Source organism: Drosophila albomicans, chromosome 3 (assembly GCF_009650485.2).
Source record: "Drosophila albomicans strain 15112-1751.03 chromosome 3, ASM965048v2, whole genome shotgun sequence".
Taxonomy (NCBI): Eukaryota; Metazoa; Arthropoda; class Insecta; order Diptera; family Drosophilidae; genus Drosophila; species Drosophila albomicans.
In genome coordinates, this window is record NC_047629.2 from 6,333,869 (window position 1) to 6,348,529 (window position 14,661).

Below are 14,661 nucleotides of genomic sequence, written 5' to 3' on the forward strand. Positions count from 1 at the left end.
TGGCTTTCACCAAGTAAAGGCACCTTTCGCGGACTTCGCACATTCCAACTATCATCTAGTAGTCGTCGGCGAATAGTCACATCACTGATCCCCAAGTCCAGCTCCGCTTTTATATACCTAGAGGAAGCAAAAGGATTAGCTTTGCTAAAACGCACTATGCGTCGGTCCTCTACAAGTGTGGTTTTGCGTATCGCACCTCGTTTTTCAGGCTTCGATTCATAATTTATGGCATTGGAAACCATCTTGGCAGAACATTTAAAGAAACTTTGTATTTCTTTATACGTTTTGCCTTCCTTTCTAAGCTGAACGATTTCTTCCCTTTTTTCCTTAGAGCAGTGAGGTCCTCTACCCACTAAAGTGAAAATAAGTGATTGCCATATAAATAATAAAAAACTTAATTAAACTCACTTTTCGTGGAAGAACATAAAGACAGCACAAAAACAGAGCAAATCTAACGGGTCTTTTGCCTGTTTCTTGTATGCAAGTGATCAACTCATAAAATGGAATATGCAAAAAAGACCCTTCTGCTGCACTGCTATTTCATAGAACATACATAGTTGTATCAACCTCACACAGCTGAAGACCTGCCGCGCAGAAAACGGGAACTTGTGAAAATAACACTTTAATCGATAAGTTGAACTTTCAGTTCAGTGTTGCTTTTCATGTTATCGTTTTTTCGTTGTTGTTGTCACACTTACAATATACTAGTTTTAATTATATTTGAAAAATAGCTAATTGTGTGAATAACGCGTGGTCACATTGCATTCGTAGCGACGACGGAACGCATGTCAGTCAGTCAGCAACAGAATTATTACGAGCACAAAAAAGTTAAATGCAATAATTCTGCCAAATTCGTCATGTGCAAAACAAACGCGCATTGATATTATACGTAAAGAGGTATTCTTATTGTAAGACCAAGCCTTGACCGAGTCGCGCGAGTGTTTGTTTTGTGTTGAAAGAGATTATCAAATTAGCCACAGAATCTCGGTTACAACTACTACGAAAAATTCCTACGGTCGACACAACACACATTCACACAAACACTCACATATAAACATATGTACACGTAGGTACGTTGATGCACGGGAGTGAAAGAGTGAAAATTGCAAAATTGCGCGTGTGTGTGTGTGTTCTAAAAGTAGTAATATAATATTACTTGCCCTCAAGCAGCTGCCCTAGGTGCTTGAAGTGTTATTTTCTCATTGGTTCCACGTTTGCCGCCTGCTGCCGCCCGCTTCTACAGAAAATGCCGATATATTTGGCGTATAAGCAAAGTCACATACTCAGCCCACAGCAGCTGCGCAAGCTTAGCGAACATAAATACTCATGCTTTAGCGCAAGTTTGCTGGATCCTTTGCTGCAGCCCTGGTGGAATTGGTTGGTTGCCCAAACGCCGCTATGGCTGGCGCCCAATCTAATCACAATCGTCGGCCTAATACTCAACATTGTGACAACGTTGATATTAATTTGGTAAGTTTTATTTTTTAAAGCCTTTTTATCAAAGCACATTTCTCGCAGTTTGTGTTTTGGGTTTAATTGTGTGTGCGTAGGCAACAACTCATGACTTGATGTATGTTCCTAATTGAAGAGTAATTTAGAATTGAATTTGAAACGTGTGTTTGCAACTAGGCATTCCTGGAATATGCTTTGTTTGTGCTGTGATACGCGAAGCACATTTCCGCAAGGAAACAATGTATCTTGATAGTCACTTAGATACGTTCATATGTATATACATATATGATAGTGCTAAGTGTCTAGTGCTAGGAGTCTAATGAACGCGCTTGTCTACGTTCAAAAACTCATGCATAAGCATGAGTGTGTCGGCAATTTGACCCTAAACAAATAAATCTAGCCCACTTTTTGCCATTTTCTTTGCATTCATATTCACAATGTGTTTTGTAGATGTGTGTGTAACTGCAGCAACCTCATACTTGGAATATACAAAGATTTTTACCCTGCGCCCAAGCAAAGCGCGGTATTTCTTTTCTTTTTATACATATCGTATTTTACAATATTACAAATATAGGATTGAGATTTTTTTTGTTCTTTTCGTTAATTGGAAATTTAATAATATAGTCTGACCATTTATGTAAGTGTATTCATTTCAGAGATTTTAATAGCTAGGAATATAAAATGTAATTTCTTAACTTAATTATATTAAAATTTTACAAATATACATAACCTGCCTGTTTTTTTTTTAATCATCTTTATTTTCTTAGTCAAAGAAATTTAAACTTCCTTAAATAAATATATATACTTAGGGAAATCTTCATTACACTATTCTATAAAGTTCAATATTATAATTTATAATCTATAGACACTTTATAAATTGGGTAATTTTACTAGAAATCAGCAGAGCAGAAGATACTTGTTAAACGATTGGGCACAAAAAATATTTTCTGAGAAGATTTTACAACTTTATTGTGAATGTTGAAAGTCTACAAAGACTACAAACTAATCGGTACAGGATGTCTCGTAGTCGATCATTTTCGGCAGTGTTACTCGTCTTCATTTTGGTACTATTGCTTAGTATTTTCTTAAGAAATTGTGTACGCTTTCTCAATAGATAGACAGAAGAACACTTGCGTTACCGGTTGTTATAGCTAAATATACCGACGTAATTATGCCCATTTTAGGAATGCGGTTTTCTGATGAAACTTTGGCATGTGAAATTAACAAATAAACCACGATAAATGGCAGGAATTTATGGCAGATATGGTAATGGAAAATATAAAGAACTGTTGAATACAGTTGCAATTATACTTCTCTTTAATAGAAATTAGAAATACACAGAAGATTTCTTACTATAAAATGCAACATTTTACCAGCGAAGTAGAAATTAAATTTTGTTTTTTTTTGTCTCGCTAGGCTCGTTCAATCAGGCCATACATTCGCAGTTGTAGTCGGATGACAGCGAGTCGTTTCATAATGCGTAACTGTTCTGTTGCCGCCGCTATATCGCGTCATAACAAAACGGTACAAGTGCCATGTTGTTGGCGGGGTGCCGACGATAAGATAGTGACGGAACGGTACGGAACGAAGCGTCGCAACCCCATTACTAATAATTTCTAATATTTCTAATATATTATAGTCTACATAGTCAGTTGGGCATTCTGATTATTCCCCCCGTAACATTGCAGATAACGCTAATTTGATGAGTGGCGGGGGTCTGCACTGATTTCAGAAGAACTAACTGCGATCTGTGTTTATTATGCGACAGTTGAGAACTTTGAATAAATAATAAATACAAATTCACAGATTTCTTGATCTTACGATCGAAACTAACCGTTGCTACATCAAAACCCAATATTTTACAGCCTTTTCACCCCATTTTAGGCAATCTTTATTCGATTAGTTTTCTCCCTTATTAGTATTTACTTTTCCAATAATACCATATTCAATGTGAACTCTCTATTTTCACATGGTTCGATAGAGCTTTATAGCTCAATTTAATTAACCCTCCGTGTACAACATTCTCCATACAGTTTGCAATTGATCGTTGCTTTGATTGAATTAAGTGAAAATTTGCATATTTAATTGATTTCCTTATGTAAAAAGGTCACAACTTGTTCCACTGTTCACACACATACATATGGTCAAGCTTATACGAGCCGAATTTCTAGAATAAATCATTTGGATGTGAGTAAGAGGTTTTAAGGCATACATTTATTATCCTGTCCAATCAATCTCCATTGCCTGAAATATATTTCTGGCTTCTAGAGCATTTTTTCCAGCACTTATTTGTGAGTAAATCACAGTTTGTTGCTTGGAAACGTACAATTTGCATCTTAATTGTGAAATTTGTTGATAAACAAACTGCGAGATATGCAGTAAGAAGACACTTGCATCACAAAATCTGAAGTGACAGCAAGAATAATACAATTCAAGAGCAAGAAGAAAAAGTCATGGCTGTGAACAGTCGTGTAAAATTTGATGACATTTATTTATTTTAACTACTGAAAGTAAAATATTCTCAAATGTTCAACTTCGACGAGTTTTTTTTTTTATAACTTTCAAAGAAACATTTTCAAGTTATAATTAATGGGGGCTTTGTTTTCTACTGTGAAAAAAGCGTGACGACAGTTGCTGTTTTATCTTCTTGTTTGTGAGCAAATTCTGCAATTAAAGCGCGACCAAAATATACGCTATTAACACAAATAATATAAACGAAAAACCATATTTTTGTTGACCTTTGACAATTCAAATTAAAATGTGCAATTGCTACCCACTGTGCGGTGCCTTTTCATGAGTTTTTTTAAGCTTGTGTATTTGTACTTTAGACATTGAGTACCGCTAATGCGGTGCCTCCTAATCGTGCTTACTCTCTCTATTGGAATATTTGTACTTGTCTTTTGGGCTTGTCTATTTTAGGTCGCTTTATCAGCAAACTATAGAGCCAGCAGCTGTCTAGGGATTTCAATTTAATACAAACTTGATGACATGGAACAATTGCTTTAAAATAAGCTCATCACGCGATTCTGCGTTCGTTACACTTGACGTCAACCTTATCGAAGTGTACATTCTGCAAATCAAATTCAAAGCCAATTTTTTAAGAGAATTTCAAAGGTCCAGCCTTGACCTTTAACACTATAATACAGTATATTTGTCATTCATGTGGATCCGGGTATTAATTTTGTGCTTAGACGTCGTTGTTTAATTTTTCTATATGTGTAATAATTTAGGGTTGTTAAATTTCTCTTTTTATGCAAGTAGTTTTAAATATATTTTTTGTGTATTCTCAAAAAGTGTTTATATGTAGGTCTTGTTACAAAATCCGTGCAACTGTTTTGAACAATTGAATTTAAACCAATTTGCTAGAATGTTCGTAACGCTAAGCTTTGAACAAGAGACCTCCAATTAATTTCTATATTATTTGTATGTATACAGCTATAGCCCAAATGGCGTTGAGCCTCCGCCACGCTGGACCTGCTTTCTGTGTGCCCTCGGTCTGTTCATTTATCAGAGTCTGGATTCAATTGATGGGAAGCAGGCGCGTCGGACCAACACCTCATCGCCGCTGGGGGAACTCTTTGACCATGGCTGTGACTCCATATCGACTATTTTTGTGGCGCTATCGGCCTGCATATCTTGCCAACTTGGCCACTATCCCAACTGGTTATTCTTTCAGGTGAGTGATGCTCACTTCAAAAAATTTGATGTCCATAAATGCTTTCTATTTGCTTGCAGTGCTTTTGCGCCATTGCGTTGTTCTATTGTGCCCACTGGCAGACCTATGTCTCCGGGACAATGCGTTTTGGCCGCATCGATGTGACTGAGGCGCAATTTTCCATTATCGCCATTCATTTGGTATCGGCCGCTTTAGGTCCCGAGATCTGGCTAACCAAGGTAAGTTCGCGTTTAGGAGTTCAACGAGCAATCCCTTCGTAATTATTTATGCAATATTGATTTCAGAAGTTATGCGTCTTTTGTTTTATTAAGTTTAATCTAAATTAGCCTAAATTTATATTTTTCTTTATGCAAGTCTCAATTTCCAGTTCGACGTGTTGACTTAGGATTAAGTTAAACATATTTGAAAGCTGCTAAGCTTCTGTTCTAAGTAAAAGTAGATGCTAATGATATTACAATTCACTAGGAACTGCTGCTCAAAGTGCTAGTCAACTATTTATAATCTAGTTGTCTGCCCCTTGTTTCGATTTACTGAGCTGGTTTCTTAGTTTGGTTGCAGCGTTTGCATTTTACGATTTGGTTAATTAGCATGAGATAATCAAAAGCTTATTTTACGTTCCATTTTTATAGTCAGTCCTATCACGAATCTTTACAAGAACCATCTAAAAATCGAAATTCGACAGCTTGAGTGTAGCTTCGATATAGAAACCCAAAAATATCATTCAAAATTATTTCACAAACTCTTGACCCTAAAGTTTATATTTGAATCTATTTATTTAATTAAATCTTAAAACCTTTAAACATATTTTAAGTAATTTTAATTTTGATTATTTACATTTTATTTGAGGCTTAGTTGCCTGTCTCGGCGTTGAGATTCCAAATTATATCTTTTGATGGACAACTGAGTACTTACTCTCTATATACACATACATATGTTAAGGCAGATATATTGTAATCGTCCTAATACCTTTTACTTTTATATTACATATACAATTGCGTGCCTTTGCCACTACACAAAACAAAAATGCCTAAACTCCCACTAAACAACAATTTTAAACACAAACACACACACACATGTGTGCACACACAATATAATAAATATACACAAACAAACACAGGTTGGCATTGGCAATATTGAGCTTTGGGCTGGTCCAGCAGTAACGACCATTGTGTGTGGTGTGCTCTCCCTAACCTATGTATTTTCCGTCGTTGTGGCCGGTGGTGTTGGCAAGAATGGCTCCACAGTTGCTGTAAGTCCTAAACACACACACAACACAACACACACACACACACACACACTGAAATAACACTTTACACGCGATAAACTATATTCGAGACATAGAAGAATGTCATAAGGGTTAAGAAGTTACATTTTTCCTCCTTAAAAAAAAATCAAATTAGATTATATTATTTTGAAATACAACTTTTTGAATAAATATAATTTGATTTGATTGATTTTGTATATGTAACATTTCAATTTAATTTTGATAAAGTTCCAAATTAAAAATCAAATATATTTTTTTTAAATTTATATTTATTATTATTAATATTCCTTCATATTAATCTTCCAATACATTTGAATTCAAAAACTTCATAAGCGCTTTGTGTTCTTCTATGCTCATATTAAACATACACAGACCAATAACCAATAAGACACACAACAAAAACTATTTTGGCTCTAGATAAGGAAAATACTTTAACCAAACAAATTTTGAGAAATAAAGAAAGAAATTGATACATTTGAACTGTGCGTTTTGTAGGTGCGTGGCGTGATGTCAGGTCCTTCGAATTCTCTATCAATCCAATTCCAATTGCTTGCCTTTAACTATCTACAGCATTTAGACTTACTTATTTATATTAACTTGTATCGTTGTTGTTGTTGTTGTTGTTCTCTTGCTTCATAGGCTGATCCAGCTGCTGCTTTCCCACCATGTGATTTAACATATAACATTCTATTTTAATTTCTATTCTTGTTCATGTTGACTTCTTCTGTCTGGGCATGCTTCTAAAATAGTTGAATGCCTAAATTCTAAAGGCTTCTAATGTGCAATTCGACTCTACGCTCTTCGATGCGAGTTCTCATAATCCAGAATGTCCTTAACGTGTTGTTAATGCTCAAAAGGAACGTTGAGAAGACATCGTTGAGATAATTTTAGTCCACTATTTATTTATTTTGTTATGTCTTATCTACGTATGTATGTCTTTCTATGTATGTATATGCCCTAGTGTCAAAAAATTATATTTATATATTATTCAATTGGTTCTGGGTTTTAGATTAAGCTATTAGACTGTTACTTTTGTAGGACTAAGTCTTTACTTAAAACGTAAATTTGATGACCTCCATTATTCATATTAATTTAATGCCATGTATCCATTTTAAGTCGAAGAGAATGGATTATTACTTAATGATCATATTCATTTATTAATGTCCACGTCTGGGTATAATTCTGAACCACTTTCAAGTTGTTAAAAATCCATATTTTATCACACTCTTTCCATTCTAAAAATCGGTAACAATCCGGCTACATGGTATCTGCTTTCTCGAGCTTTCTCGACTAGAACATATATATTTAGTTATTTATTTATTTTTTTTTTTAAATTAAACTGTCAGTCTAACAAAAATATTATTTTAAATTTAGTTTCTTATAACGAATAAGAAACTATCGATAGCGTAACGAAATAGTCGATTTGAGAAAAAGAATCGATACCGCCCTTAAGTCGATTATTTCACCCGCTTATATTGTTTCAATCATTTTGTTATTTTTATTTTCGAAATTTCCTCACAATCTGTTATGTTCTGTTGATTTGTTATTATTTTTGTTTTGTTCTGTGATCTCTTCTCATTTTACAATAGATACCAATCGTGGGCGTTTCATGGAATTATGCAATATTAGTATTTATTACATTCGGTTATACATTGAATATAATCAATTTTCTCAAAATGTTTATTGAAGGCGGCAGTGGCAAAAACGGCTCATCAGTTGCTGTAAGCATTGCTATCCTTATACGTAACAATCGCGTTGTTGCAAACCCAAAAATGTTAAACATTCTACTAATTATAAAAAATATACTAAAAATATACATACAAATATATGTTGGACTGACTAAAAAGTTAATCTCTCGCATTGGCACACGGAAAACTGACCTTAACCATTTAATCTATGCTCCTAATATTTGGTTTTTCTGCTAATTGAATAACTCTGATTAAATTAAATAACATTTAAGTGTTTAGTTTATTGATGGGAGTCGGAATAACAACAATTCACTTTGGCAGCATGAAATTTTGGTTAACTTCATTCGGCCCACCTCCATTTATCCATTTATAAAACTATCATTGGTATAGTTAATTTAAATTAGACGAATATATATATATATATATATATAATATTTCAGAAGCATTTTGGATGTCGATGTGTAGTTAAAAAATTCATTTACATATATTTAAAAAATAGACTAAATATGAGTAATAATATTTTCTACGTATTAGTTTGTAGTTCTTGTAAATGTGCACCACATTACTAGATTATTCCTTTTTTGTAGAGCATGCGCGATGAGCTTTGACACAATTAGAATGCGAGTATTATTTTCATTATATTATTATTCTTACTATCGAAAACTTCTGAAATTAATTTCATTTTCTATTTGAACAATATATCTAAATGTTTTCAAATCTAAAATTAATGCGTGATTCTTCTTTCTTTTAACCAACTAAATATATAAATGTCAAACGAAATCGAAAAATTCGCAAATTCACAATTTTCATCAGGTGCCATATCTTGAATGTGAAACGCGTTGCTTGCCATTTTATTTGGCCAGCGGAATTGATTTGAGCTTAGCATTGCGTTACGTAAAATCCATTTTAAACGAGGGCTGTGGCAAAAATGGATCATCGGTTGCAGTAAGAATTTCATTCTTTGATTTTGTTTATAAAGTTTGGCACAATACACAGATATATATATATGCGAATTTGATTTGCTGGCTAGACAAGTAGCATAGGAATACAATGTAGTAGTTGGTGTTTCAATAAAATTATACCCTTGCAGATAAACTGAATATAATTGTAGAATTTCTTCTACAAGGGTGTTTGTTCTTTGGCAACCCAAAGGTATTTTAATAATGCTCTGCACCCTGTATTGTAAAGAGTGGTCTGTTTGTCTGTTAATGTTGCGGTGATCTGTCTCGAAATCTTAAATTAATTCTTGAAATTTATTGCAAACTGCATTTAAATGTTGCTGAATTTAATGAGAAGGCTTAAGTTTTATATAGTGAAATAAATTATACTGGGTACAGGGCATTGATGAGTCGAGCATACACGACCCTTGTACTTTTACGGTAACTGTTTTATATGTTTGGTGGCCTTAAATGCTTACGATATTGTTGAATCATCTGGCGTTTGCTACTATTAAAGATTTGTATATGAACGTTGCTTGTTTTTGTGTCTTGTTGTAGTTTTCCAGTATTAATTGTCTTCTATTTGAAACGATCTGCACACACACCCCTACACTACATTTCTAATTCCAACTTCATCCACTTACCTACCACATATCTATCCATCCATCCATACAATACAATTAGCGCTAGTCCATGTAATTAAAACATTGAACAATTTTCAAAGTAAAATATACAAAGCCAAAAGTTTTTTGTTTTTGGTCAAAAATATTGTGCTGTTTGTGAATTTGCAAAAAAAATATGTGTGTGTTCTGTTCGTAAACAACAAATGCACAGTATTATGTAACCAATAACAATTTGCAAGCTCGCAACAGAGACGTAATGTGTAACATGAAATTAATAGATTTATCTTTCACACTCCTTCCACTCCATTAAGGGAACCAGTGTGCTATCGCCCAGCATACCATTGACTCTGGTGGTGCTGCCAGCACTGATCATAGCACAAAAGTCGCCGGAGAACATTTTCACGGAGCACGCTTCCGTTTACATATTGGCTTTCGGCATGGTTGCAGCTAAGATTACCAACAAGTTGGTGGTAAGTATTCACATCATCTATGGAATGCTTAAATGTTAACATTACTTTGACGTTCCGATTTCAGATTGCACACATGACCAAGGCAGAGATGGAGTATCTGGACTGGTCACTGTTGGGTCCAGCACTATTGTTCCTTAATCAGTACTTTAACTGCATTATACCTGAGATCTGGTTGCTTTGGTTTGCGCTCATCTGGGGCACCCAAGACCTGTTACGCTACTGCTCTCAGGTGTGTTTGGAGATATGCCAGCATCTGCGCATCGATCTGTTCAGGATTCCGTACAGCCCAAAGAGCTCCTCGACCGCCAGCAGCGGCACCGCCACAACAACCACCTCGGTGGGCAGCCAAAGTAATTTTGGAGCCGATAAAAATGGAGGTGCATCGCACCGGAAATCAAAGAGCAAAGCGCACTAGGGCGATGCGTCGCAAGGCGGTTTCACATTTAGTTTAACTAGTTTCCTTTTACAAAATATTTACGGCGTTAGCGCAGGCTTAACAAATTTTTAAAAACAAAACTCAACCCAACAAAATTTACCGTCTAAATGTTAAAGTAAACAAATTATAGCATAATTAATTTACAAAATGTTGTTAACCAAAATGAAATGAGAACTGGAGGCATACCGATATCAATTATATGCTAATATATATTATATATGTATACGTATATATATATAAATATATTTTATATAATTGTATAAATTGTAAACTTACAATAATGTAGTCTGCAGTATTTTTTTACTGCACTAAATGTAATTTAGTGCAAAACAGAAAACACGAAACAAAAAACAAACCCTAATCAAATGCCAAAAAAAAAAAAAAACTACAAAAATCAATCCCACTTCAATGTTTTTTGGTGTGCAACCCAGCTCAATTAACGGTTAAGTCGAAGCAAACACAACTGGCTAAACTAATGAAAAAGTCGGGAATGTTTTGTCCAAGTCAACATAAGTTAACAACTAAATTTCTTGGGTTTCCTTTTTGTTTCATTATTTAGTTTTTACCGAGTCGATCTACTGATGAACTATTTATATCATTTAAATGCTATGATACTACATATATTATGAAACTTCACTGATACAAAGTACATATTACTAGTGCTAATGGAAAAGAACATAGAATGTATTGTATACGCAATAAAAGTGGTGTTATATTTGCGATATTCGAAATGGGGGACTCATTGAAAAAATGCACATTATTTAATTTATTGTTTAACAATTTATTTCGACTTAGGCTTATACAAAATTATTTGCAGCTTTGTTAATACATCTATGGCTTGTTGAATGTTGAACTTATGTTCTAAAAAAAATAACGATGAATGAACAATAAACCATATGTACTTTGGAGATAACAACCGGTATTTTTTAATTTATCGTTAAACAATTTTATTTCGACTCTCAAATTTATAAAGATTTCTTCGAAGTTATAAATGCTATATGACAAAAGTATAACATTCAAATTCTAATGGAATCTATTTTTCCAATACATGAAGTATTTCGCGCGCCTCTTATTGTGTTTGTTGAGATTCAAGCGATGGCACAAAGACAATTAATATTGAACATGTGAAATACCTTCATAACTTTTTGGATAACGATGTAAAGGGCTTTAATATACAGCAATACTTATGCGAACAATAAAAGAGAATGAGAATTAATGGATAGTCTTAGATACCGCCATAGGATTTACAGAAATATGCAACGACCGCCATGTCTCGCACCTCAAGAGTAACACGACCTCGAAATTTGGTCATCAAATAGGCATCTTCGAAACGCTGCGTCAAATACATTTCGGATGCAGTCTGCAAAGCTTCCAGGGCACCCATAGTTACCATGTGCACATCAGAGTTCTGTTGCAAGAGAAGCTCGCGCACCAGACGCGAAAATGGTAATCGCGGTATCAAGAAAGTCTCGGTTATGTTCCGCAATCGATTTATCTCACGATTCATCTTAATTTCCCGACGCTCTGGCCTTGGTTGCTTTCGCTTGCGATTCATGGCAATTGATTTTCGCTGATTCGACTGCTTAACGGCTGGTTTGGGTGACGGCTGGGTTTCCTCAAAACAGCTTGATTCCTCCATATCATCATCATCATCAGGCTCATTATTTGATATTTGGGAATTTTGTGGGACTGACTTTGCATGGTGACGCGGCGGCGGAAAATTATTTGATTTTTGCTTATTGGTCGGTCGGCTTGTGGGTGTATTAGTCGGCGTCTGGTTTTCCTGGTCTTCATGGTAGCTTGATTCCGGATCGTTCTGACCTCGTCGATGAGACTTGCGAGGTGACTTTCTGAGGATTTGCTGATTACGGCGTGCTGATGACGAATAATCTTCATCCGCATCAGAGTTGGATGTTGCCGCATCGTGTTGCGGATTCTTATCAGCCTTGCGTAGCGTCGAGCTTGGATGCCGAAGAGGTGAAATATGGCTTGTGGTGAACTCCAGGCCATAGTCAGTACCATCATTGAAATCCGGTGATTGAAATTGAGTTTCATCATCTGAAATGTCGGTATCTGGTTTGGATGGTTTTTTGGCTTTACTTTTTATTGGTGATCTTTGTGGTCTCATTTTAAACTAAATTTTGAAAGTAAACAACTTGAAAAATTAATCTTTCTACTGCGCGCTCTTTTTTTTGGTGTACAGCGTTGCTTGATGTTGTCTACAGTTGCATTCGATCAGTGTTGCACAACATTAAAATAAATGCTAGCACGGTAACAGAGGGACTTGTTAGTATATATAAACTGATATACAATTGTACAAAATGCACGAATTAATAATTAATATTTTCATATATTGAATATTAATTATTAAAGCTATATATATATTTTTGTATTTAAAATCCAATATTCATTTTTAAATCAACCACGCTTAAGCGTTATCGTTATTGATATCGTTACTTTTTAGTAATTCTAGCACAGTTAAAATTGGCAACAAAAAGCGCTTTTTAACACTGATACTTGATAAGACGTGTTATTTATTTACAAAAATTTATTAAGTACAAATTTACAATGTCTGAGGAAAATAGTCAAGGCAGAGAATACACTTTGGAGGCCGATTCCGAGTTGCGTTTTGAAATCGAACAAAAAGATGCCAAAGTTCTTGTCACGGTCGGTTAATTGCTAGGGATATATTTTCGGCATTAAAAACTACTTTTCATTTTTCGTATTGCAGCTGCTTAGCGGTTTTGCAGAACTTTTTGGCACCGAATTGGTAAAGAAAAAGAAATATGAATTTGGCGTGGGTGCAAAAGTGGCCATATTCACCTACCAAGGCTGCGTGTTGCTCGTCTCTGGCAAAATGGACGTGTGCTACATGTCCAAGGAGACGCCAATGGTTCAGTATGTCAATTGTCATGCAGCCTTGGAGCAATTTCGCAATGAGGCCGAGGAACGCGATGGACGCGGACCAGTTGTCATGATTGTTGGTCCCATGGATGTGGGCAAGAGTACACTGTGTCGCATACTATTGAACTATGCGGTGCGCGTGGGACGACGACCGCTTTACGCTGATCTTGATGTGGGACAGGGAGCTATATCGATTTCTGGGAACATAGCTACCATACTGATTGAACGGCCTGCCAGCATTGAGGAAGGATTCGCCAAGACTGCACCACTGGTCTATCATTTTGGTCACAAAAGTCCGGGAGGCAACAGTGTGCTGTACAATGCTGTTGTATCCAAAATGGCAGATGTAACCTTACAGTCAATGGATGCGAATAAGCGCAGTACGTAATTGTAGCTTAATTTCATTACAGCAATTGTGATTAAATCTTATTTTTTTGCAGCCAAAAGTTCCGGCATCATTGTCAATACCTGCGGATGGGTAAAGGACTCTGGTTATAAGCATTTGTTGCACGCAGCGCGCGCTTATCGCGCTCGTGCCATCTTCGTTTTGGACCAGGAGCGCTTGTACAATGATTTATTGCGTGATGTTCCAAGCAACGTTCATGTGGTGTTGTTGCCTAAAAGCGGTGGTGTTGTTGAGCGTAGCAAGGGGCTGCGACATGAATCTCGGGAGCAGCGGATTAAGGAATACTTTTATGGCAATCTTCGTACGCCGTTCTATCCCTTTTCGTTTGAGGTTAAGTTTCAGGACTTGCGATTGTTCAAAATTGGCGCTCCTCCGCTACCCGATTCGTGTATGCCAATCGGAATGAAGGCAGAGGATAATAAAACAAAGGTTGTAGCAGTAACGCCTACGCAAGCACTTTTGCATCACATTCTTACGCTCAGCTTTGCAGAATCCAATGATGACGATGTCATTGGTACTAATGTGGCCGGATTTTGTTGTGTGTAAGTGTATCACTGCACACATTTTGCAATCATATGTATTAATTATAGCTGTTCGATTTTAGTACTGACGTTGACATGGAACGACAATCGGTTATGTTATTGTCGCCACAACCTCGACCGTTACCGCCAAATTCTATACTTTTGTGGTCAGAGTTGCAATTTATGGACAATCATGCCTAGCAAATGCTTAGTTAAGAATAAATTAAGTTTTGTTTATAGATGTTAATAAATTAAAAATAATAATTACGATTATATTTTTTCG

The 14,661-nt window shown here is 35.6% G+C and overlaps 3 protein-coding genes across 7 annotated transcripts; 2 read left to right on the forward strand and 1 right to left on the reverse strand.

Moving 5' to 3' along the window:
• Positions 1–698: 698 nt before the first annotated feature.
• On the forward strand, positions 699–11,278 carry LOC117568164 (cholinephosphotransferase 1). Of its 5 annotated transcripts, XM_034248593.2 has the most exons (7): positions 705–1,070; positions 1,171–1,470; positions 4,888–5,128; positions 5,188–5,346; positions 6,246–6,377; positions 9,953–10,111; positions 10,176–11,278. In XM_034248593.2, exons 2-7 carry the CDS (start codon positions 1,247–1,249, stop codon positions 10,524–10,526), a joined length of 1,266 nt encoding a protein of 421 aa, XP_034104484.1. In that variant the 5' UTR covers positions 705–1,070; positions 1,171–1,246; the 3' UTR covers positions 10,527–11,278. The 5 variants fall into 5 exon arrangements, with proteins under 5 accessions (XP_034104486.1, XP_034104485.1, XP_034104484.1 ...); XM_034248595.2 differs by lacking the exon at positions 6,246–6,377 and adding an exon at positions 7,982–8,113 and having other exon boundaries at positions 699–1,470; XM_034248594.2 differs by lacking the exon at positions 6,246–6,377 and adding an exon at positions 8,894–9,025 and having other exon boundaries at positions 699–1,470.
• A 97-nt stretch (positions 11,279–11,375) lies between these two features.
• LOC117568166 (histone H3-like centromeric protein cid) lies at positions 11,376–12,777 on the reverse strand. Its single transcript, XM_034248597.2, has one exon. It carries the CDS (start codon positions 12,673–12,675, stop codon positions 11,773–11,775), a length of 903 nt encoding a protein of 300 aa, XP_034104488.1. The 5' UTR covers positions 12,676–12,777; the 3' UTR covers positions 11,376–11,772.
• A 268-nt stretch (positions 12,778–13,045) lies between these two features.
• LOC117568163 (protein CLP1 homolog) lies at positions 13,046–14,645 on the forward strand. Its single transcript, XM_034248591.2, has 4 exons — positions 13,046–13,214; positions 13,279–13,831; positions 13,892–14,399; positions 14,462–14,645. The coding sequence occupies exons 1-4, from the start codon at positions 13,116–13,118 to the stop codon at positions 14,577–14,579; spliced, it is 1,278 nt and encodes a 425-aa protein (XP_034104482.1). The 5' UTR covers positions 13,046–13,115; the 3' UTR covers positions 14,580–14,645.
• Positions 14,646–14,661: the final 16 nt, after the last annotated feature.